Source organism: Rhinopithecus roxellana, chromosome 4 (assembly GCF_007565055.1).
Source record: "Rhinopithecus roxellana isolate Shanxi Qingling chromosome 4, ASM756505v1, whole genome shotgun sequence".
In the NCBI taxonomy this organism is placed as follows: Eukaryota; Metazoa; Chordata; class Mammalia; order Primates; family Cercopithecidae; genus Rhinopithecus; species Rhinopithecus roxellana.
This window is the reverse complement of record NC_044552.1, coordinates 155,075,479-155,102,293: the sequence shown is the minus strand read 5'-3', so window position 1 is coordinate 155,102,293 and position 26,815 is coordinate 155,075,479. Positions and strand designations below refer to the sequence as shown.

General features: G+C 38.5%; 1 protein-coding gene across 1 annotated transcript in view; it reads left to right on the top strand.

Moving 5' to 3' along the window:
• The window catches only part of PACRG (parkin coregulated), a 578,382-nt gene that overhangs the window by 336,052 nt on the left and 215,515 nt on the right, over positions 1-26,815 (top strand). Inside the window, exon 4 of the mRNA XM_010373150.1 lies at positions 18,495-18,644. Within this exon, the coding sequence (XP_010371452.1) occupies positions 18,495-18,644 (150 nt within the window). The remainder of the gene's footprint in view (positions 1-18,494; positions 18,645-26,815) is intronic.

Below are 26,815 nucleotides of genomic sequence, written 5' to 3'. Positions count from 1 at the left end.
TTTCATCCAATGGCTTCAGAGTATACATTATTTTCCTCAGCATATGAATCATTCTCAAGGATAGACCATATGTTAGGTCACAAAACAACTCTTAAAACATTCAAAAAAAATTCAAATAATATCAAGCATCTTGAACTACAACAGACTAAAACTAGAAATCAATAAAAAGAACTTTGGAAATTATACAAATGCATGGAAATTAAGCAATATGCTCCTGAATGACGTATGGATCACTAAAGAAATTAAGAAGGAAATTGAACATTTTCTTGAAACAAATGATAATGGATACACAACATACCAGAACCTATGAGATACAGCAAAAACATGACTAAGAGGGAAATGGATAGCTGTAAGTGGCTACATCAAAGAAGAAAAGCTTCAATTAAATAACCTAACAATGCATCTTAAAGAACTAGAAAAGAGTAAACCAAACGCAAAATTAACAGGAGAAAAGAAATAATAAAGACCAGATCTAAGTTAGAAAAAAAGAAAGACCCAAATAAATAAAATCAGAGATAAAAAAGGAAACATTACAACTGATACCTCTGAAATTCAAAAGGATCATTAGTGGGTACTATAAGCAACTATATGCCACTAAATTGGAAAACCTAGAAGAAATTGATAAATTCGTAAACACATAAAAACCTACCTAGGTTGAGCCATAAAGAAATCCAAAACTCAAATAGACCAATAACAAGTAACATAGACAAAGCATAATAAAAAGTCTCCCAGCAAAGAAAATCCCAGGACTCAATGGCTTCACTCTTGAATTCTACTAGACACTTAAAGAAGAACTAATACCAATCGTATTCAAACTATTCCCAAAAAGATAGAGGAGAAGAGAATACTTCCAAGCTCATTCTACAAGGCCAGTATTATCCTGATACCAAAACCAGACAAAGACACACTAAAAAAAGAAGGAAAGAAGAAAACCCAGGCTAATATCACTAACAAATATTGATGGAAAATCCTCAACAAAATACTAACTGAATTCAACAACACATTAAACAGATCATTCAAAATGACCAAGTGAGACTTATCCCAGGGATGCAAGGATGTTACAATATATGCAAAGCAATCAAAGTTATACAACATGTCAACATCATCAACATATAAATGAAAGACAAAAAGCATATGATCCTTACAATTAATGCTGAAAAATAAAAACAAATGTTTAACATCCCTTCATGATGAAAACCCCTCAAAAAACTGTCTATCAAAGGAATATACCTCAACATAATAAAAGCTATGTATGACAGACTCACAGCTAGTATCACACTGAATGGAGAAAAACTGAAAGCCTTTCCTCCTAAGATCAGAAACAAGACAGAGTACCCACTTTCACCACTGTTATTTAATGTAGTCCTGGAAGTCTTAACTAGGGCAATCAGACAAGAGAAAGAGATAAAGGGGATCCAAATGGGGAAAGAAGAAGTCAAATTATCCTTGTTTGCAGATGATATCATCTTATATTTTGAAAAACCTAGACTCCACCAAAAAACTACTAGACCTGATAAACAAATTCAGCAAAGTAGCAGGATACGAAATCAGCAAACAAAAATCATTAGCATTTCTATATGCCAACAGTGAACAAACTGAAAAATTTTACAAAGAAGTCCCATTTACAATAGCCACAGATAAAACTAAGTACCTAAGAATTAACTTAACCAAAGAAGTGAAAGATCTCTGCAATAAAAACTAAAAACATTGATGCAAGAAATTGAAGAGGACACCAAAAAATGGAAAGATATTTTATGTTCATGAATTGGAAAAATCGATGTTGTTAAAATGTCCATACTAGCCAAAGCAATCTACAGATTCAATGCAATCTCTATAAAAATGCCGATGACATTCTTCACAGAAAGAGAAAAAAAAATTTTAATTTTATATGGAACCACAAAAGACCCAGAACTGCCAAAGCTATCCTAAGCAAAAAGAATAAAGGTGGAGGAATCACATTATCTGACTTCAAATTGTACTACAGTAACCATACAGCATGCTGTATGGCATAAAAAACAGAAGCACAGACCAGTGGAATAGAATAGAGAAGAGAAAAGCCAGAAATAAGTCCATACATCTACAGTGAACTTATTTTTTACAAAAGTGCCAAGAACATACACTAGGAAAAGAAAATCTCTTCAATAAATGATGCTGGGAAACCTGAATATCCATATGCACAAGAGTGAAACTAGACCCCCATTTCTCACCATATACAAAAATCAAATCAAAATAGATTAAAAACTTAAATCTAAGACCTCAAACTATGAAACTACTATAAGAAAACATTGGGGAAAATCTCCAGAACATTGGTCTGGGCAAAAATTTCTTGAACAATACCCTACAAGCACAGGCAACCAAAGCAAAAATGGACAAATGGGATCACATCAAGTGATAAACCTTTTGCATAGAAAGGAAACAATCAACAAAGTGAAGAGACATCTCACAGAATGGGAGAAAATAATTGCACACTATCCATCTGACAAGGGATTAACAGCTAGAATATATAAGGAGCTCAAACAACTGTATACGAAAAAAATCTAATAATCCAATTTTAAAATAAGCAAAAGATCTGACTAGACATTTCTCAAAAGAAGACATACAAATGGTGAATAGGCATATGAAAAGGTGATCGACATAACTGATCATTAGATAAATGCAAATCAAAACTACAATGAGATATCTTATCACGGTTGAAATGGCTTTTATCCAAAACAAGGGCAATAACAAATGTTGGTGAGGTAAAGGCAACCCTCATATGCTGTTGGTGAGAATGTACATTAGTACAACCACTATGGAAGACAATTTGGAGGTTCCTCAAAAAAACTAGAAGAGAGCTGCCATGCAATCCAGCAAGCCTGCTCCTAGGTATATACTCAAAAGAAAGGAAATCAGTATATCAAAGATATATCTGCACTCCCATGTTTATTGCAGCACTATTCACAATAACGAGGACTTGGAAGCAACCTACGTGTCCATACGTGTCCATCAGCAGATGAATGGGTAAGAAAAATATGGTGCATATACACAATGGAGTGCTACTTAGTCATAAAAAAGAATGAGATCCTGTCATTTGCAACAACATAGATGGAACTGGAGGTCATTATGTAAAGTGAAAGAAGCCAGGTGCAAAAAGACAAACTTCACGTGTTCTTACTTATTTTGGGGTGCTTAAAATTAAAACAATTTAACTCATGGAGATAGAGAGTAGAAGGATGGTTACCAGATGCGAGGGGAGTAAGTGGGGATGGTTAGAGGTACAAAGAGTGGTTAGAAATAGTACGGCCTAGTATTTGCTAGCAGAACAGGGTGACTATAGTTGAAAATGATTTAATCATTCATTTCTAAATAACTAAAAGAGCATAATTGGATTATTAGTAACGCAAAGAATAAATGCTGGAAGTGATGAATACCTCATTTACCCTGATGTCATTATTACACATTGCAGATCTGTAACAAAATACATATTGTAACCCATAAATATATGCACCTACTATGTACCTACAAAAAATAAAAGCAAAAATAAATTAAAATACATACCAAAACAACCATACAATTAAAGGAACCAAAAACCAAATGTTGGTTGGTTCCTTGAAATTACTAATAACATTGATAAATATTTGGCAAACTTAGAATAAAAAAATGAATTAGCCAGATGTGGTGATGCTGCCTATAGTCCCAGCTACTACAGTGGGAGGCTGAAGTTGGAAGATCTCATGAGCCCAGGAGTTCAGTGTTACAGTGAGCTATGATTGGGCACTGCACTCCAACCTGGGTCACAGAGTGAGACCCTGTCTCAAAAAGTATATATATAAATACATTTAAAATGAGAGAAGACAGAAATAACCAATATCAGAAATAAAAAAGGAAATGTCACACAAATCCTACAGACATTGAAAACATCATGATAGGATATTAAGAACAACTTATCCCTAAAACTTTGAATTTTTCATGAAATGATCAAGGTGGAAAATATAACTTACCAAAACTGACACCGAAAAATAGAAAATAAGTTAAAATACAAACACTAATATAACAAATAAAGAAATTAAGTCAGTAATTAAAATTCCCCACACAACAATAACTCAAGGCTCTCATAGCTTCTTCACTGGTTAGTTGTACCAAATGGCTACAGAAAAAAATAATTATCATTTTGTACAAATTTTTCCAGACAATAAAACTGGAGAATACACACTACTTTAACTCATTTCATAAAGCTAGCATAACCTTGATACCAATATTCATGGATGTTATAAGAAAGGAAACTTCCAGGACAGTCTCACTCATGAACATCAATGAAAATTTGTTAAACAAAATAACTAACAAATAGAATCCATCAATATATAAAAAATGATAATACCTCATGACAAAGTTGGTTTTATTTCAGGAGTATAAGATTGGCTTAACACTAGAAAAATCAATCAAGTGAACTTACAACATTAATGAATTAAAAAATGATTAATAAATGGTGAAAAAACATTTGATAACATTTAACATTCATTCATGTTTTTAAAACAAACTGAGAATAGAAAGGAATTCCGTTAATCTGATACAGGGAATTTTATCAATCAGAATAAACTAGGTTACATTTCAATAACAACCAATCCCGAAAATCTTAGGGACTTAAAACAATAAATTACTTGAAACATTAAAAATATAGATTTCTGACCTGTGCAACCTGTCTGTTGCAGGTTAGCAGCAAAGTTCTGTTCATTGTCATTGCTTAGGGACCCAGCCTGATAGTTGTTACTGGTTCGGTACCACAGGAAACAAGAGCTCAGAAGGTCCACCCTGGAAGGGGCACATATCACTTCTACTCACTATTCATTGGCCAGACATAGTCTAGGGCCCATCCAACCTTAACAGGGCCACAACGTGCAATCCTATAAGGGCATTATGAATACATTTTAGAGCCCCTGGATTCTGTTATGTTCCTCTGAAGAGTGTTGATTCTAATTCTGGCAGACAATTAATTGGACACAGACTCCAAATCTTATCTCCCCTGTGGTGGACAACAGCTGAAGTTCTTTCATTTTCAGTTTTGTCATCTTCTAGTTTTTGCTCACCCTCTGGGATGACTGGGAATCTCCCCATGTGTGTAATTCTTAGAGGTCAGCTAAGGCAGAGTTTACCTGCTTACACCCTCTGCGAGGCCCTCCCATCCAAGATCCCCTCTTCCAATTTTCTACCTGCTCTTCTAGCCCAGAACTCTCTCTCCAAGTCAGTTTACCTGCTTTCTGCTGCCCCAGGCCACACATCTTAGCTCTTAGAAGAAAAGCTTTCAACTCACAAACCTTATCAGGTGCACTTCCAAATTTCAAGGGCAGATTCCCCTCTATAGTTGGCCTACTTGAAATTCTTTGGCATGACTTTCAAGGATTCCCACTATCTGGCTGAAAATTATGTTTTTGACTTTATTTCTTACTATTTCCCTTCATACACCCTGCGCTCTAGCCAAACCGATTGTGTGGTAGAACTTGCCTTGCACTTTTCTAATTCTGTGTCTTTGCTCATTTTTCAGAATGCCCAATCTCACATCCCCAGATGCCTAAACATTAAGTGACCTTCGAAGCCCAGGTCCAATATGAATTGTTCTGTAAAGCTGCTTCTGATTCTCCTCTCTACTCCCTACCCTCAACTCCCATCCTATCTCCACTCTGTCTTCCCTCCCCAACATAACTTTATAGCTCCTCTCTTATGTCACTTAGAACATAATGTTAGAAAGTAATACATCCCCACAGCATCTAATGTCCTGGCTAGTACACAAGAGATGCATCAAAATATTTGCAAGATTAATATAATAAGGTACATAACTGCTGTCTATACTGAAATCTGTATAGGTGCCATAATCAAAAGCATGAAGTGGCCATTTGGGCCTGCCACTGTACTATATATTCTATAAAAACTGTCGTGTAAGACTCTCTCATATGAAACGACAAATGAAGGGTATAATGATATAGTGCTTTCCATTTATCAGAAGAATTATTTAAGTGGTGAGAGTACATTTCTGTTGATTCATCTACATTCCCTCATGTGATTCTATTATGAGCAGCAACATACTTTTGTGAAATGGCCTACTAGGAGGAGAGGTGACCCTGGTTGCAAAGAATTATGGAAATATCACTGATTTACAAATCGACGGACCATAACACGGTGGCTTCATTAGGAGAGCTCTAACAAGGTGAGGTCATCTGGCAGTAAAGGGCAGGCATGCACAGACACAGTGGAAGAAACCTGAGCGAGAACATTTTACCAAGCAAAATACTCTGTTAAGGAACACCCAGTGGGGAAAAACACCACCAAGTAAGAATGAAATATGAGAATCCGTATCACAATACAAAAATTACTCTGAGACTTCTATTTACTAAGAAAGGAGCAAGCACACTTGCAATGCATTACCCTTTACTCATAATCTGATAATTTTATTTATCTTGACATTTTCCAAGTAAATTATTCTGAATGTGATCATAATTATTTTAAAAGTGATGATTTTTAATTCTGGAAAAAGAAGTCTAATCTGTTTAAAAAATATTGAAAAGAGGTGTCTGACCTAGGATTCTTTTGGTTACCAGATACAGAAAGAAAGTGGTTTCAAATTGTCTTAGACAGTAAAGTTCGCCTGGTCACTCGCCAGAGGAAGGAATTGACATCAGGCCTCGCCCTGTATGAACAGGGGAATGAGGAAGGGTGATCCAGCACCCACGATGGAGGTGGCAGAGATGGAGGGAATGGACAGCTTAGTTGTCCCTGCCAGCAAGGCACAGTACGTTAAAAGAGAGAACCAGCTAAATGCATTTACTGTCCCTTTTCCACTCTCAAATAAATAAATGAACAAACCAATTCTATCACTCTTCTAACGTAATGTGATGTTGAGGGGCAAAAGCTCTGAAGTCAGACTACCTAATCAAAATTCCGACTTTCCTGCATAACTGCTATCATACAAGTTAACTACCTGGAGACTCAGGGGCCTAACTTATAACATTGGGGCAATACGGCCGGGTGTGGTGGCTCACGCCTGTAATCCCAGCACTTTGGGAGGCCGAGGCGGGTGGATCGCCTGAGGTCAGAAGTTCAAAACCAGCCTGATCAACATGGTGAAACCCCATCTCTACTAAAAATATACAAAAATTAGCCAGGCATAGTGGCGGGTGCCTGTAATCCCAGCTACTCGGGAGACTGAGGCAGGACAATTGCTTGAACCTGGGAGGCGGAGGTTGCAGTGAGCTGAGATCGCGCCACTGCGCTCCAGTCTGGGCAACAAGAGCGAAACTTTGTCTCAAAAAAAAAAGGGAGGGGTGGACAATGACATCCAATTAATTGGGCTATTTCAGTGATTAAATGAGCTAATACATAAGGTTATAAATGTTATCATTGTCATCGTTATCATTATCATCATCATTCTCTGCCTAAATTATGGCAACATTTTTTAGTCACCCGGGCTAGAGCCTCAGACTGAGAATCTTCACTTCTCCTCCCATGTGGGGGCTGAGCTGTAGTCAGAAATAGCACTACTGCAGGGCCCCCTTGCTCTTCAGAAGGTGCCATGGAACCCCACTCCATCACTATTAGTAGTGGCTTATTCCTTAAGCCACCAAAGCACAGGACACAGCAGGTGTCTCGACTGCCCGCTCAAAGTCCATGCTAGATTCTATGTTTGCTATACATGTTTGACCATTTCTCGCCAGCACACGCCAGGTCTGCTGTACACTAGTATCCCATGCCTGTGGGTATGCCGGGAGGGTGAGGAGCCTAAGCATGCTGAGTGCAGACTGGATCCCAGCTTGCTACTAACCAGCTGTGTGGGCTTAGGCCACCTAACTCTTTTAACTGTCCCAGGGCATTAGAAAACTGATTGCCCAGGGACATTGTAAGGAGTAATGAGATTATACAAATAGAACATTTAGCATGGTGCCAAATCAAGGTGGCAATAAGAATACATTATTTTTATATCCTTGGTTTTCCTTCATGGTCATATCTCTGCAGACTTCTAAATTGGGGTCATCAAAAAAATTGACATATTTGAATTCTATAATATTTATCCAAGTTACAGTAAAAACTTTAGATGGAAACTGGACTGAGCCAAATGTAGATACATGAGGTATCCCACTCAGGGCTATACGGGCTGGTAGCAAATCATTAGTGCATATTACTTGGATACAATTGTTCACAGAGTTTAAAACAAAAAAAAGAAAGAAAGAAAGAAAGAAAAAGCCTAATTTTTCAACCATTCCTGTATCTTCCCTACAAGGAAAACCATAGAGGCCTTGCCAGATGCTTTGCTGATACAGTTTATTTATGATCTCCTTTATGAGGAAGCATATTAGAATACATGAGGTTAGCTTGGCTGGCCTTATTCCAGAGAGCTCACTTTGACTGCTGGTAACAACTACTGTTTTCCTAGGAGCTCCTGAATCACCTGCTTAAATAATCAGTCCTAGAATCACACCAGTTATTGATGTCAGGTTTAGCAGTGTGTAGTTTTCAGACTCCTTCTTAGAAATTGGTCTGTTTGCCCATCTTGTATTTTGTGCACATCTCTTGTCTTCTTTTGTGAAGAGCCTGTGCACATTGTATCTTCCTTTACACTCCACTACTTCTACTGTCTGAACCCTGTGGAAATGTAGACACCTTTTCTCAATCAGAAGAGATGTAGCAGGCATTCTTAGAAGTAGTGGTACATAATGCAGCATTGTCTTGGTTTTTACTCTGAAAATGGTGCTAACTCCTTCCTTTGGTCACCCTTTCAGTTTTCACCCCAATCTTTGCAGATGAACTGAGACAGCAATTTAGGTACAGAGGAGCAAAGTGCTCCAAAGACATGAACCTGCCCCTCCTCTGACAGTGCCACGGTGCTGATGGGTTTACTCTCAGTTGCTGTGAGACGTGCTCATACGTGTGTAAGCAAGTGCAGGCACAACCTGGGCAACAAGGCTAAAAAGGAGTATGTTGGATGACATGATGCTTCAGGTTTCATTCTCTGTGTCTGGAATATGGGGAGTGTCAAATAGATCATGCTAGGGACTGCATCATGGAGACCATTTTGGTAACTGAATACTTTCATTTACTCAAACAAATAGCATTAATCATGTATCTACATTTAAAACTAAGTATGTCATGGAGAGAATGGCCAAACACTTTCACCAAATACTAAATTATATTCTACAGCCATGAAAGAATATATTTTGGTCTATTTCTATTGAAAAACTGAAAAAGAGTCAGCCACTTGTAATGGCAAAACTTTGGTGGAAAATCTGAGTTTTGCATAAAGATACTTAAATGGCATGCTATGGTATTTATATATTTTACATATTCTATATGTGTTGAGAGAACAATCAATATTTTTTGTATGACATTTACTTCAAGTAAGAGAAACTTGAAAATAATGAATTAAAGAAAAAAATTAATCTTTATTATAGGCTTACTTCATGTCGATAATAGCTGATCTAAATCGATCATACTTTAATTGCCTAGGAATATCATAAATCAGGCTGTGTCATATTTACTTATATAGCAATTGAGCTCTGTTATGGAAGGAGAAAAATGTATACCATTTTGAAATCTAAATTTGGTTTGAAAATATATTTTGAATTCATTCTACTCTATAAAATAGAAAATTATATGGTTAGCACTCCTGAACTAGCAAAATTTATATCCATTGTAATCTAATTCAACTAATGCTATAATGGGCCCAAAACATCAAATATTAAATATTTTAACTTCAGAAAAATTAATAAAATTCTATAAGACACTATAATAGACAAATTCATAAAGACGAAAAGTAGATTATCAGGGACTAGAGCAGGGGCATGGGGAGTCTTTGCTTAATGGCTACAGTGTTGTGGGTGATGACAAATTTTTGGAAAAAGATAATGGTGAGACTTGCACAACATTGTAAATGTAATTAATGCCACTAAATTGTGCACTTAAAAAAGGTTAAAAGGCATGGTGGCTCATGCCTGTAAATCCCAACACTTTGGAAGGCCAAGGAGGGCAGATCACTTGAACCCAGAAGTTCGAGACTAGCTTGGGCAACATAATGAGACCCCATCTCTACAAATATAAAAAAATTAGCCAGGTGTGGTGGTGCGTGCCTGTAGTTCTAGCTGCTCAGGAGGCTGAGGTGACAGGGTCGCTTAAGCCCAGGTGGATTAGGCTACAGTGAGCTGTGATCACGCCACTGCACTCCAGGTAGGGTGACAGAGTAAACCCTGTCTCAGAAAAAAAGTAGGGGGAGTAAATGCCATATTTTGTGTTACATATATTTTACCCACTAAATGAAATAAGATATTAAAATATGTAAGAATGATTAAAAAAAAAAAAACAACTAACATGCCTGCCCTCAGCACTATAATCCTATATTTTCTTTTAGAAAGTCTAGCCTCCGTCATGTGACCAGAAAAGGAGAGATAAATATTAGAAAGCAAACACAAATTTAACAGTATTTTTGGTAATATCATTACATATAAAATCCAATTTAATTCACTAAAAAAAATTAGATCCAGTAAGGGAATTAAATAAGCCTGTTAACAAAGTAAGTATACAAAAGTCATATACTTTTTTTTTAATTTAATTTTTTTTTATTATTATACTTTAAGTTCTAGGGTACATGTGCATAACGTGCAGGTTTGTTACATATGTATACTTGTGCCATGTTGGTGTGCTGCACCCATCAACTCGTCAGCACCCATCAATTCATCATTTATATCAGGTATAACTCCCAATGCAATCCCTCCCCCCTCCCCTCCCCCCTCCCCATGATAGGCCCCAGTGTGTGATGTTCCCCTTCCCGCGTCCAAGTGATCTCATTGTTCAGTTCCCACCTATGAGTGAGAACATGCGGTGTTTGGTTTTCTGTTCTTGTGATAGTTTGCTAAGAATGATGGTTTCCAGCTGCATCCATGTCCCTACAAAGGATGCAAACTCATCCTTTTTTATGGCTGCATAGTATTCCATGGTGTATATGTGCCACATTTTCTTAATCCAGTCTGTCACAGATGGACATTTGGGTTGATTCCAAGTCTTTGCTATTGTGAATAATGCCGCAATAAACATACGTGTGCATGTGTCTTTATAGCAGCATGATTTATAATCCTTTGGGTATATACCCAGTAGTGGGATGGCTGGGTCATATGGTACATCTAGTTCTAGATCCTTGAGGAATTGCCATACTGTTTTCCATAATGGTTTAACTAGTTTACAATCCCACCAACAGTGTAAAAGTGTTCCTATTTCTCCACATCCTCTCCAACACCTGTTGTTTCCTGACTTTTTAATGATTGCCATTCTAACTGGTGTGAGATGGTATCTCATTGTGGTTTTGATTTGCATTTCTCTGATGGCGAGTGATGATGAGCATTTTTTCATGTGTCTGTTGGCTGTATGAATATCTTCTTTTGAGAAATGTCTGTTCATATCCTTTGTCCACTTTTTGATGGGGTTGTTTGTTTTTTTCTTGTATATTTGTTGTACTTTTATGTGTATATTATCAATAACCTTTAGAAAGAATGTTGGGATTAAATAATTTTACACAAATAACAACAAAATACAGAATTTCTTTGAGTATATCTAACAAAATTATGCAGGATCTATATGAAAAAATATTGTAAAACATTTCCGGGGAACTTAAAGACAAGAAAATTGAAGAGATATCATGTTCCTAATGGAAAGATTCAGTAGTAAAGATGGCAATTGTCTGCCAAATTATTCTCTAATTTTACCAAAGGGCCAAGCACATTTTCAATTTCACCTAATTATCTTAAAGTTTGTCTCAAAAAATAAAGGGTTAAAAATAATCAGGAGAATATTGAGAAAGAACAATGAGAAAGGGATTGAATTCTGATATATTAAAACACAAAGTTATAATCATGAAGAATAATATGTAATAACAAAAGAAAAATATGCAGAGTATGTTGATAACTTTTTAGAAAGCAGTTTTTTAAAGTGCTTATCTTTTAGTGGAACAAAATATTGTGCCTACATATGCCTGTGGAAAAGATATTCCCTTCTGTTAGTGTCTCAGTACACAACTTTCTAGTATTTATTCGGTTTACATTCTATTTTATAAAATGAGGTCAGAGTGCAAATATGCTTTATAATCTTCTTCTTTACTCACATGTATCTTAAACATTTTCCTATTTGAAGCTATTTTTTCTATCAGATGACTAATAATTTTATAATTTTTCATTGTGCAGATATACTATAGTTTACTTAAACAATTCATTGTTCTTGGAACATTTAGATTGTTTCTAATTATCAATAATACTGGACTTAGCATTCTTTCCTACAATGCTTTGGGCACATTTGCCTAAATCCTTGGACTAACAACCCAGAAGTGAGACTGCTGGCTTAGCCGTTGTATGCATTTGTATGGCTTTTAGGTTTATTGCCAAACTGCTCCGTAGAAAGGTTGGAATAGTTTATAACATGGTGTCTATGAGGGCACCTCTTTTCTTTTCTCAAACTTGTTTCTGCACTGACAGTGTTACATTTTCAACAACTTTGTGTTAACATGATATTAAAAATTATGGAGTCGTGTTTTGTTAAATTACCAATCAAGTTTGTGAAAGGAAAAATATCTTGGGCCCCCAAAATCACTCAGGAAAAGTCAGGCTGGAAACTGCTTAGGGCAAACCTGCCTCCCATTCTATCAAAGTCACCCCTCTGCTCACTGAGATAGATGCAGATCGGATTTGCCTTCTTCGGAGAGGCTAATCTGAAACTTCGTGTCTCACCTCTCTGTGACCTGGAAGCTCCCTCCCCGCTTCCGCTTCCAGTCTTCCTGCTTTTGCTTTCAGTTGTCCCACGTTTCCAGACCGAACCAATGTACTTCTTACATATATTGATTGATGTCTCATGTCTCCCTAAAATGTATAAAACCAAGCTGTGTCCCGACCACCTGGGGCACATGTCGTCAGGATGTCCTGAGGCTGTGTCACGGGCGCGTCCTCAGCCTTGGCAAAATAAACTTCCTAAATTAACTGAGACTTGTCTCAAATTTTCTGGGTTTCACAAGTTGAATATTCTAGAATAGTAAATGTTCATTTTTATGTATTAATTTGTGCATTGTCTGTTTATGTGCCTTGCCCATTTTTTTACTGGAAGATTCAATCCTTTATTGGGTTGTGATAGCTGTTTGTATATTATGGCTATTAACATTTAAAGCATATGTCAAAAATATTTTTTAGAATTTTGTTTGCTTTTGCCTTTTGTTGGGTGTTTCTGGTTTTAAAAGAAGCAGCAGAGAAGGAAACCACAGTAGTAAATGATATCTAATAGTAGAAAAAGTCCTCACTTTGCAAAAAAATCATAGAATAGTGGATTTTATGCCTGAGAAAATTATACATGTAGCATATAACCATTTAAGATAAATAACTTTTACCACCATTGACTTTACATTATTTTTTCCTTATTCTTCAGCAATTTCTCTATATCTGAAGCCTCTATCTTGTTTATTATACTTAAAGCCAGTAGGCAGTACAATAGAAATCCAATTTTCTGAATAGAAAGTTTCCATTTGTTGATCTATAATGTCAGTAGACTCCTCACGTTAGAACCTTTTCAAAACCTTAAATCTTGAGTTCAAAGTCCTCGCTTATGTCTTGACAATAGCTTTCAGGCCCATCAACACAAGAATAAACACATCTCTTCTCTTTCAAGCTACAAAATCATATTCTCTTTATACCTGTTAGCATACTTTTTCAAAGGAAAAGAACTTTGTTTCCAAAAAAAAAAAATCTTTTTACTTTAATTCCACTGTGACAGAACAAAAAGACTTCCGACTGCATGGTGTATCTTAATTCTCTGAGAATGAAGAAGAGAAATAGAGGAACTGAAGAGAAAGTGGGCAGTGTAAGAAATCCCTGTTGGATGAAGTTAAGAGGCTTTTAAATAGTGCATATCCTGGCTTTGTTTCACAGCCACTGCAGAAGTTTTAGAGCCATTACCTGTCCATTTAGAAGGACTTAGAGCTCCATTTTAGATGCCATTACACGTAACAGTTCAGGCATTTTACTTCTTGGTCATTGTCAATCCAATAACGTTTATCACAGCCATGTTAATTCAGTCAGGGCTTCCTAATAGCTAATATCTAATCTATTTCCTAAGAGTTAATATCATTATCCATTGTGAGAGAGATTATTAATGCATACCCAAATGATCAATTAGGCATAGATACAGACATAAACCTGATAAAAATTTAATGTTAGTGTTACTCATATATCTCATATATACATATGTGTGTGTGTTCATGTGTGTGTGTGTGTGTGTGTGTGTGTGTGTGTGTGTATATATATATATATATATATAAATTTACTCCTTGATACCAGTATATTCTACAGGACAAAATTCTTCTCTCACATTAGCAGTAGATCAGCATACCCAGGCTGTTTTATTGCAAACTTTGGCGGGCACACACTGAAAGAACAACACTGGGATAAGCCAGCATCCAGTGACCACAGCGGTCACCAAAACCTTTTCGGCAATTACCACATTTAGGTAGTTATTGCTTTGTTACCTTCCATAGGCTCTCCTACTAATGACTTCATAGTGTCAACAGAACAGCTTTCTTGAAAACACAAAAACAAAACCTACGAAATGGAGTGAGGGCTGTATGTGCTCAGTCATACATTTCTTTTAATATATACAAAAATGCAAACAACACACCCATGTGGTTCTGTTCTGTGTCTAATCCTTAGCTAGATGTGGCTCTGAGTCCTTTTAAAGAAGTGGGATGGGAGGGAGGGATGAATAAAGAGAAAATAAAGAAACCCAGGATCTCAAACATCTGATTCTCTTTGGTTGATAAGGCAAGGTGGGACTCAGGGATTCTTGAGCTTGGGAAAGGTCACTACAGCCTCACCCTCCTTTCGTATGCACCTCCATATTCCTTCCCAGCACTTCCAAACGATCCCAAGAAAGACACACTCCCAGTGACACATCCAGTCAGGGTATCTTTCTACTATCTCAGGTCTTCAATCCCCCAGGGGAATCTCATGCATCCAAGCTGGAGCAGCCCCTGCAGCGAAAGAACTCCTTCCTGGGAAGCTAGTCCCTAGCGTGCTGCTTCCTCTCCTGGAAACTCTTCCTGTAAATGACATCTACTCAGCCCTGGGCTTTGTTCCTGCATCTGGGAGCCTTCCCTTAACCCTAGACTAGGCGACGGACTTGACTGTCTGCTTAAACACCCTGTCCTTCTTATGTGTAATTGTCACATTTGTCATTCTTGTTTAATATCTTCTTCCTTACGATTTTGTAAACCCCAAGAGATTGATAGTGTGCTTACCTCATTCGTTTCCATCTTTCCAATTCCTAAAACAGTGATGGGTATGTAATACGTGCACTGTCAATAGACATTTGGTGAGGCAAGCCTAAGTGAGTTAATATAGGTGAAGTGCTCAGTTTAATTCCTGGCACATGTTGGTGCTCACTGCATATTAGCTACAGATGCTGTGAATCATGCACAGATGTGTGCAGTCCTGAAGCCTAAACCTGTTGAGCATCGTTGGTAGACTTTTTGAAAGAATGTCAACCGCTCCCAATCCTCAGAACATTTCTGCCCTCCCAGTTCTCCTGGTAACCTGAGCTTGTCAGTAAGTAAGGCTCACTAACCCCTGCCATTCTAAAAAGGCAAAACAGCTTTTAGATTGGATAAGACCAGATAGTCTCTACTGCTGACCATGTAACACACTGCGTGCCTTCTTCCTCCTCACCTTCTTGTGGTGATCTGAAACCTTGTTCTTGAATATCTCATGACTCCAGCTCTTAGGCTAAATGATAGCATTCTAATTTTAGTTGTTTTTCAGCAGATATGTTTTGTCCTGCAGTGTGTCTAACTGCTGCTGTAATGAGCCATCGTGCTGCTGAGTTCTATGGTTATATTTAGGTTGGTGCCCTGAGTGAAGGCTGAGCCGTCTCTTTTCATTACATTTGTATTTACTTTCAAACTAAACAAGAACAGAGTCTGGACTGGACCAGAAGTTGTAGGGGGCTCTGAAGTGTTTTCATGCCACAAACCCTAGTTCGTTGCTAGGGGGGATGAATCTGACCACATTTTTTTAAAAAACTTCCAAGTGATTCCAGAGGAAATGGCTGTGAAACTGCTAAATGATACCTTATATTCTGGGACTTTTAACAGAGGATTCGGTTTAGTTCAAACTAGCCAGGCATAAAGGAAGCACTTAGGATAAGTTTGAACTAGACCAAATCCTCAGTTATAAGTCTTGGAAAATAAGGTATCATTTAGCGGTTTTGCAGCTATTTCCTCTGGAATCACTAGAAAATTTTAAAAAATAAAGTGGGGACTGATTCATCCCTTTCAGCAACAAACTAGGGGCTGGGGTATAAAAACACTTCAGAGCACCTCACAACGTCTGCAGCCAATGGAAGGGGGTAGGGGGCTCTGAGCTCTTTTAGCAGGTGGTGAGATGATCAGATATGCTTGAGGGAGGTTAACCCAGCAGTACCTTGAAAGACAGGTTGGGGAAGTGGAGAAAGACAGAAAGAAAAGAGATCTGTACAAGATCAGGCCAGTGCTCCAGTGAAGGGGTCCCAAGGATCAGAACCAGAGGAATGGCAATAAGAATGGAGACCTAGAGGAGAGAAGGTGAGGATGGAGAGTGAGACCAGAGAGAGAAGGTGAGGATGGAGACTGGGACCAGGGGAGAGGAGGTGAGGCTGGAGATCAGGACCTGGGGAGAGGAGGTGAGGCTGGAGACCAGGACTAGAGGAGAGAAGGTGAGGATGGAGACCAGGACCAGAGAAGAGGAAGTGAGGATGGAAACAGGGACTCGAAGAGAGATGATGAAAATGGATTCTGGGACTGGAGGAGAGAAGATGAGAATAAAGACCAGGATCAAAAGAGAGAAGGTGAAGATGGAAACCAGGACCAGAGGAGAGGAGGTAAGGATGGAGACCAGGACCAAAGGAGACGAGGTGAGGTTGGAGACCAGGACCAGAGAAGACTGAGGTGAGGATGGAGACAAGGACCAAGGGAGAGGAGGTGAGAATGGAGACTGGAACTGGAGCAGAAAAGGTGAGGATAGAGACTGACACTGGAGGAGAGGAGAGGAGGATGGAGACTGGCACTGGAGGAAAGGAGGTGAGGATGGAGACCAGGACCAGAGGAGTGTTGGTGAGGATGGAGAGGGAGACACAAATTCAAGAGATACTGCAAAAGGAAAACCAGATGATTTGGTAACATGAGGAATGCGAAGGGGGAGAAACAGGCTTTGACCTGGAGTGACTGGGAACAAGGTTTATCTTTACTAAATATGAGGAACATAGGGAAGAAAAGAAAGTTCAGGGAGGAAATTTAGTCTTTCGAACAAACTGAATTTGAGGTGCTGTCAAGACCCAGGCTGATGGAAGTGTGAGCTGGAGTTCAAGAACAATGTCAGGACTGCCTCAGAGATGTATTGACCAAAGCATCATTTCTTTTTATAGCCTGGGTCCTTTTGTCCCTTCCCAGGGGCATCTGCTTTAAGGTCATAGTCAATCTTTTTCATTAGAAGGTAGAACATCTTACAAATAAGAGCCCTTGACTTCTTCTTGGAGTCATCAGAGGCATCACATTTTATTAATTGCACTTTTGACCTTCTATAATAGATGTTTTATCTGGCTCTTCTACTTAAACCATGGTACTTTTAGCCATCTCAGAAAGTGCATAACAGGCTCCCATAATTGAAGAAACTGGGGCCAAGAAAGTGCCAGTAAGTTGGCCAAGCTCACACAGCCAGTTATCAGCATCCTGATTCCTGACGCCCTGTACTTTCCACTGGGGCAAATGGCGCCTTTCAGACCCTACGTGGTGGCATCTCTTGCTCTGTCTCATCAGTACAGCTTGTTACTTTGCACTCAGAACTCTTTCTTTAAAACTGTCATATTCCTGTGGTCTCTTGTAGCTTATGTGTTGATTCCTTCTAACTGAACTTTAAAACATTTTGCTTTTCTTTCCTACTTTCTTGAGGGCCTAAATATAGTCACTTTATGTTCACTTCTACCAAGAATATTCTCGGTGTTTGTAACCAGCCTATAGTTTTGAACACCATGCCCAACCCTCCTTCCCAAATAAATGCTTGTTCCACGTTAATGGTTTTAAGAATGGTGTGGATTGTTGCATGAAAGAGATTGTTGTATGAAAATGTATCCGTTGTCAACCCGCGTAGGTTCCTTTAATTCCAGCAACACTAAGTGATGTTTTGTCTTTCATACTGCTTATCCAACTCAGGGCCCGGGCCTCTTCTACGAGGGGAAAATGAGCTGCATTCCTAGGGCTGGTGAGAAATCAGTGCAGGTAGGAGAATAAACAGTAATCAGACAAGATTCCATTTAAAACATCAGGGTTGCAATGTGTCATCCAAAGCTGTAATAATAAAGGCCCATTGGTCCCCAGTAGAGCGCAGTTTAATTAAATGCAACCACAAGACAACTTCGCCTTAACTTTGTAGAATTGAAGCTTTCTATTAAAATCTTTTCTGCTTGGTCCTTCTTTCACCGTATAGATGCCTTGAATCTCCGAAACCGACAGGTCATCTGTGTCACTCTCAAGGTCCTCCAGCATCTGGTTGTGTCAGCTGAGATGGTGGGCAAGGCCTTGGTGCCTTATTACCGTCAAATCCTCCCCGTCCTGAACATCTTTAAGAATATGAATGGTGAGTGAGCCCATGAATCAAAATGTCTTTTAAGCCAAGGAAAAAGGGAGTGATTTGTAGTAGAGTTACTTAGCAACACGTTTAGGATTTATTATTGCATATAAACTACGATCCATTTGGAGATCTAAATAGCATATTCCCACCCCTTCTCCAGCTACTCCCTAGGGAAACAGTAAAATTAACAATTTCGTTTATGACTCCTCACGTACAGCTTACTTACTCAGTACAGAAGCGCTGAAGCCATTCTACAAGCTTCCAATAATTACATTGTGAAGTTTTTTTAACGGTCTTTTGAATACATTGGTAGGTTTTGAGTTTGTTCTTTTTCTTGATAGTGATTCTGCCTTTAGATACTTTCTGTTACAATTTCAGTCGGTTTTTTTCCATTGGTTTAAGAGGAATTTTTAAGCACTATTATTAAAACCTGATCAATGGTTTTGATGATTCATTTATTTTTTGCATGATTCTGTAAGCTTTGGAAAACACAGATGAAGTCAGATGGTTCTATTTTACCCTAACAAAGATATTAGCAAGTTTTTGGTGACCCTTGGCAGGCAGCGGATGTACATCTATTCATTAGGAGTGTGATTTCCTAATTTTCTTTGTTGTTGTTAATTTTGAAGTTCCATACTTCTCACATGCATGGTATAAGTCAACATTGAAGTTATTTCCTGACAGTGGTATCAATAAGTTAGTAATTTAATGGAGCACTGAATGAAACTTTTGCAACATGATCTGCTCATCATACATTCAAGAAAAAAATCAAACAAGAAGCTAAGTTTACGGCAGCTCCTGCCACAAACAGACTTTTGTTTAGAATCGCTATTTTTTATATTATTACTCAATTGCTATTACGTCTGCTTCAGGCATAGACTATTCAGGAAATCATGGAATTCTCAAAAAGCTCTTAGCTCTCTTTCAATAGTAGAACCGGCTTGTATGTTTTATACTATACATGTTTAGAAAAAGGACTTCAAACTAGAGTTACAGGAGCTTACAAATGCCTGTAATGGAGTGCTTGCAATGGTATTCTGCTCAAATTGTCTGAAGAGCTGTGGGTAAGGTGGACATTCAGGCAAGATGGTTAGTCTTTAAGCAAAGTAATAACTGGGTTTTAAGAATTGAGTCTCTTATTGTCAAAACTTAATGTTTTAGTAACAACATTCCTACTTTTGGAAAATACTTAAATAGTCTTCATTCATAGTTCATACTTTTACTATACAGTAGCAGCAAATATCCATGAAGTTATGGGAGACTCCAGATGTGCACCTTGTTCAACTAAGGTCCATAAAAGAAACTCTAACTGCACACCTTGTATTTAGATTCTAGTAACTTGAGGGAGATAGAGATAAAGATGTTCTGATAGAGATGGTAGCATCCTTAAAGAGATGGAAGCATCAGGGAACAGCCACCCAAAAAGTCTTAGTTAACATTTTTGAAGGGTGCGATTCACCAATACTTCCTCAGTAATCCTCATGCAAACCTATGATGCATGTACTATTACTGTTTCCATTTAATTGTTGTAAAGTTGCCTCTTGTAGCTTTTCTCCCATGCGGACGTTTGTTTCTGTACTTGATGATCATAGAAGATGAGACTGAACATATTTCCCTTTTCTTGCCTGAGTATCTAGGAAGAGGTAGCTGCTGCAACACTGCTTTAATGCTTTTGTTGATCACACAATAAAAGCTAGAACTTATATCTAAACATCATTCCGTATCCCTGTATAAAAGTAGAAAATCGGTCATGTTCAAAGGACAATTAGAATCTTTCTTTATCCTCAAGGAGATCTATAAAGATGGATAAATATTGCTGCCACAAAGACAGATAAATCTTGTTGGGAGCTCTAGACTATTAAACAAAACAATTGGTTTCTACTGCTTTCTCATTATAGTTTTTCTTTAAATCTTTAACTCACAGGTGTTCATATACTTAACAAAGAAAATGATTGACTTTAAGAATAAATCCCTAGTAAGATTTTATCAATGTGGGAAATTTAAAGTTCATACTATAGTCCTTAATTGGTTCCAAACTCAGCTAATTCTTTTGGAGTCTTTCTAAATGCGTGCATCAGGAATTCTACATTTAAATTATTTTTCTGCTTAACATTTTTCGACATTTGAAGGGAAAAATATTATCTTCAGGTTCATTTTCTACTTATCTTAGAAACCTGTCACAACAATGCCAGCCTGCAGTTTGCTGTATTTTCAAAGGGTCCTGCTACGAAATTGTAGCATTCTAGCTATAAAACTCAAAACTGTTCCTTAAAGTAGCTATGTTACCCTAGATCCAATTCTTTCAGAAAAAAAGCTTATCACAGGATTTTTCAATTCCATTAGAATTCTCACTAGAAAAAATGATTTAGCTTTAATAACATTTTAATAAATCCTGCTTTATGACATAGATCACAAAATGATATATACTTATTTTATTTAAGCAGATGTCCTTAGTAACAGATATAATTATTTACAATTAAAATTACATTAGAAATTGACAGTATGTAGTGTTAGAAAAAACTCATCCTAAATTTCAATGTATTAGAGAACAATTGCACGTTTCTGTATTTCCTCTTTTTTGTACTTCTCTTTTATGTAAATCAATGTCTTCTCGTTAAACTCAGATTCAAAATATTTCTTTTAAGTCCCACTACAAAATTCTTTTTAGAATGAGACCAGATACAAGTGACAAAAAAGAATGAGAGAAAATATTCTTTCAAATACAGTGACCTGTCTGTCTGTCAGTATCCGCTCGAAGAGCAAACATTAGATGAGTTCTACTGCCCGAGGTTTCTACAATGTCTCCCGTTTTAATGTCGCACGAACTTCCTCTGAAATAAGCAGTGGGGGCTGCAGAGCCAGGGACCTGGACATTGTGGCAGTGGCCCACGGGAGGAGCCCAGGCTTCCAGTCTTTTCAAGGACCAGTTGGAAATCAAGTAGGGCAGGGAGGAACAGTCCATGCTCACAGCACCAATTCAGGCCCCGTCTACACGATCAGAACGACGAAAACTTAGAGCCAGCCCCACTAGATCATTGCTGTTCTAGCAGAGAGAGTGGCTGTATACTCATGTTTGTTAATAGTATTTTTCACAGAGTTTAATTAGGCTGTAGTGAAAACAAGAACAGATAAATCTGAGATGTGAATGGTAGTGTAGACTAAACAGTAACATTTTAGAACCAGAAAAGCTGTGACCTCAGGCAAATCCCTTAAAGTCTCTAATCATCAATTTTTTTGTCTGCACAAAATATACATCGTAACGACTTTTCATTAGGGTGGGCATAATTAGAGACAAGGTGTTCAGGGCCCCTTCACACAGAGCCTGTCCATGACTGATTACACATGATTGTTCATGACTGAAGCCATTATGATTACACAACATTATATACGTATACAAAATTATACACATACAGTAGTATATATTATAGAAGAATATCATGCTCTATGAATTATTATGTAACAACATAACCAGGCAACTGAAAGTGCTGTGTGTGACCCATAGCGCTCTCTCGTTGGGTGACCCGTCACTTGGCCCTCTGTGAACCTGTGAGTGGCCCCTGGCCTCCTGGTCTCACCAGCTGCAACGGTGCCTTTGCTTCAAGTGGATCATTTTGCCTCTAATTGCCAAATGCAGGGCGAGTGGCCAAACAAGTCAAAGACTCAGATTCATTCACCGGTAACAGGTTTTCAAATCCATTCTTTTCTGGCACAATCTTTCAGCTTGAATATGTGACTGGTGTTTAGGGAGCATCGTATTTGAAAAAGAGAAACCCCTCTCTGGCACAGACAAGGAAAGCCTGGGCCAGGGTCCTCTTCGGAACAACCAAACTGCTATCTAAGCTTTTGAGCTGATTTCCTTGCATTCTAAACAGTGACTTTTGGACGTAAAACATGCTGTCTTTCCAGTGACTGCTTTGAGGTGAAAGAGAAAGAGGAGTTTCTACAAAATATTCCTTGAATGCATTTGTCATACAGCCAATAGCAATTTATTCTTTCCTATGTTCTTTCACAAATGTTATCAAAGGTTACAGAAAATTAAAACAATAGGAATCTTCAATTTATAGCTTTCAGAGAAGAAACTACGAAATTAATGATGCAGAGTATTACATTTAAGGAGCATGAGCCAATAAATGGCATTAAAGCATTTACAGCTGGAATATGGGCTCTGCCAGCAGATTAGGGCTCTCCGATAGGCCTGTTTACCATATTTTGGTTCTTTTCTAACAGTACTAATAGTTCTAAACAATCCCTACCTAAAAGATTTCAGACTCCAGATATCAGAGACTCTGATAATGTTGTAAATTTATGTCATGAAATATGCAAAAGTAAACATAATAATGAAATATCATGTCCCCACATTTGTAGAAATCAAATAGCTTGGCTTTATCTAAGATAACTCTAAGATGTATGCCATTGTAGACTAATAAAAAGTTCATTAAAGAGACTTAACATTTTAATTCAGATGCAGGCACATTAAAATATATAGGGAATGAGGATGCCTGAAGTTTGCAAAATTTTAGGATGTTTGTACCACATCTTTGACCTATAATTTAAATGGCTTCTAAAAAATAGAAGTAATTATTTTATGCTGATCGTCTTTTAAAACAACTTCTAATGAGAACCTAGGCCTTATAAGTCAACTTGATTCAAACCCTCCTTGATAACCCTCCTTGATATTCCTGTGAGTTCTCTGGGACCAATTCTCATGCTCTTTTCAAACGTTGATGAACTTCTGGGAATGGACTGTTTACCAAACAACAGCAGCAACAAAACTTTCAGTTTTTCTGTCTCATAGTTGATGTATATAAAGGTTATTTCTCCTCACAGAGATTTACATTTAATTTTGGAATTAAAGTTCATTCCCCATGGAATTCTGAACAACTTTGCGTTCATGATTTACATTTTAGAAATTTGCTTCGAAGTTCCTTTGAAATGGTTAAATGTGTTAAATTTGAACCATGAGATTACCCTAAATTAACTGAAGAAATTATTAGAACTGCTGCTTCCAACATTTCTGAACGTTAGATTTGGAATTGTCATGCATATATCTAGTCTCTCTGAGCACTTCCTCCATGCACACTTAACTCATTCATCTACACAGAATCCTAGGATTATAAAGTTGGAAGATCCACATAGGGGTCCTTTGGTCTAAGAGTATATCCAGTTTACCAAACTATACAATCATTACTTCCACGAAGGCAAAATGTTTGTGTTGGTCTTTCCTTTTCTTATATAGAGCTTGGCACACCTAGTAGAATCAGGTACCTAATATGTGCTTGTGTGAAATCAGTTCACTAACTCAGTCTACACAACCAGTACTTATTTCTTCTGTATCGTCCAAGCGGCCACACTACTTCATGGGGTAACCTGTTGTACTTCCAAAGAAAGTACAAACCAGCTCCTGTTTTGAAAGGAAATTTACACCTAACATTTCCATCTGGTTCACCTCCCTTGTCTAAACTGCACAGCACAATGGTTAATCCTTTTCCACATAGCAAGCCTTCAGGAAATTATAGAAAACTTTCCTTCCCCCTCGGTATTTACTTCTCCAAGTGCAATATCCCTACTTCTTCCAAGCGTTCTCTATAAGCAGAGCTCTCAAAGCCTGGAAAATCTTTGAGGATGGGGACGGAGGACTCATTTCTGCAGAAAGAGATGATTGTGCAGTGATCTAAGAGGGCAGCCCAGGACAGCAGATGGTCCTGGGAAGGGCTCAGGCCTCCCTCACCTGATGCCCCCACGCGTGGTCAGCCCATAAAGACCTCTTTACCAAGGTGAAACCTACACATGCTTATGAGGTTAAATGCCTTTCCTCTTCACTGAGACTGCTACATTTGAGTCTATTTTCAACCCTAATCCACTTGTAAAAAGCACCATGGAGGGAGTGGGGTCAGTCACAAACTGAATTACATCTCCATGCGGTCTCCTCTGTAGACCTTCCTGGTTGCGCCTGCCCAGAGGGGCGGATTATTCCGAGTTGTCTGTAACCAGGTAGGGCAATGACTAAAGAAATGCGAATCCAGTTCTGAAGGCTGTTTCTTAGCTTCCTGGAGCCACGTGACAAATTATCTTACACAGAGTGGCTTAAACAACAGAAATGTATCGTCTCCCAGTTCTGGGGGCTACAAGTTAAAGATCAAGGTGTGGACAGGGCCGGCTCTCACTGCAGACTCCAGGGAAGCCTCCTTCCTGCTGTCTGGCTTCTGGAGGTGCCAGCTGTCCTTGAGCTTCCGGAGGTTCCTGCTGTCCTTGAGCTCCTTGGCTTGTGGATGATGCGTCACTCCAGTCCCGCCACACCTTCATGTGGCCTTTTTTCCTGTGCATCTGTCTCTATGTCTCTTCTCCTCTTCCTCTGAGAATACCAGTCCTCATAAGGATTGGATTCAGGGCCCACCCTACTCCAATACTCCAATATGACTTGATCTTAACTACTTACATTGGCAGTGACCCTATTTCCAAGTAAGGCCACATCCTAAAGTTCTGGAAAAGACAGGAATTTGGGGGAGACACTATTCAATCCAGTCCAGATGATCTACCTCTTTCCAACAGCTTGTGGAGAGAAAAATCTCATCTTTGATAAATAAAGGTAGAGGTTTCATGTTCCTTTCACTCCCTCACATTGCCATAACTACTGATACTGAGCCTGCTCTGCACGGATGAATGAAAACTCCTTCTTTCAACAACAAAAATGTCATGCCTTTTCCTTTCAGCAGGAGGGGTTTGTTTAGTTAAGAAAGAAACTGGACCTGGATAAGTTTTAGGGGAGATGCAGGGAATTGATGTTTTTCTTCTTCTTCAGTAATGCTGCAAACTAACCAGAGATGGAAGCTCACACTTCCAACAGCTCTGGATGCTGCCCTGGGGATCCCATAGCAGCACCCCTGGGTGCTGCTGCACCAGCTCAGTCTCCAGGAACCTGGCCACGGTGAGGCCAATGTCACCTGGGCCTGTCCCGGCCCAAACCAGCTGGGCAAGAGGCTCAGGCCACTCTGTCCCTAAAGGGATTTGGACCAATAAATATGGGTCACCTGGTGGACAAGGCAGGGCAAGATGCTTTGGGCACATGGAATAATTTGTGGAGAAACAAGAAATGGGACAAAGCGTGAAGGTGCCGAGCACAGCACTGAGGAGCGAAGGCTCTGGCTGCAGTTTTTCTGGGTTCAAACTCTGTTTGCCATCTGTGACTTTTGATGGGTTATGTAACAACTCTGTGCCTTAGTCTCCGTAATTTAAAAAGGAAGTTATTGGGAGGATTAAAGAAGTTCATTGGCCTGCAGAGAACTATAAGAAGGTCATTTTTCAGGAGTATCTACTTGGAGAGAAGAAGGGGAATGAACTGTGGAATTGAGGGTAAGTGCTTTGAAACTAGCATGTTAGGTAAATGTCTCCTACCTGCCGCACAGGGTTTATGTTATGGAGAGAACTGAATATATGTGGCTTTATATGGTCCTTCCAAGAAAATTAAGTGAAATCTGTTTAAGTTAATATCATTATTAATATCTAAGATGATTATTAATCATTATTAATATCTAAGATGATTATTAATATCTAGATATGAAATATTCAGTAATCAATATCTTTCCCATATGCCAGCAGTCAGAAATGCAATGCAAAGTTCATTTCTAGATGCTAATAATTCCTAATTGCAAATATTCCAACCCAAACAAACTTTCACTGTTCAGCTCTCCCTTCCCCCAAAGACAGTTTAGTTCCTTCCCTGGCCCTCTCATGTCATTGCAAAGGAGGGCTGAGTAGTGACCTACACACAGGACTGTATCAACAGGTTCACTTGCCTGCCCCAGTGAACTAGTGAAATCCCAACCTCTTTCCACTGTGTTCTGTTTTGGCCCTTATATGTGTGGTTTCTCTGTATAAATATTTCCAAATTGTCATGGCCAAGTTTTTTCTGGGCATCCCCATTTCACCAGCATCTGGCTTTACCACTATCCCCACTGATGCAACTTTACCTGAAGAGATCAGACTTCCAGGAGGATACTGAGTTGCAGACAGGTTCACGGCCCAGGAACATCCCCATTGTTTCTAGACCAGTGGCAAATGTGGTGTATCTAGAATGGCTTGTGTAGGAGAATCCCATTCATTGGTTCTGAAATGGTGATGAAAAGTATCAACAAAAAGAGTCACACTCTGTAAAATATTTAAAGAGGCTTCTTCTGAGC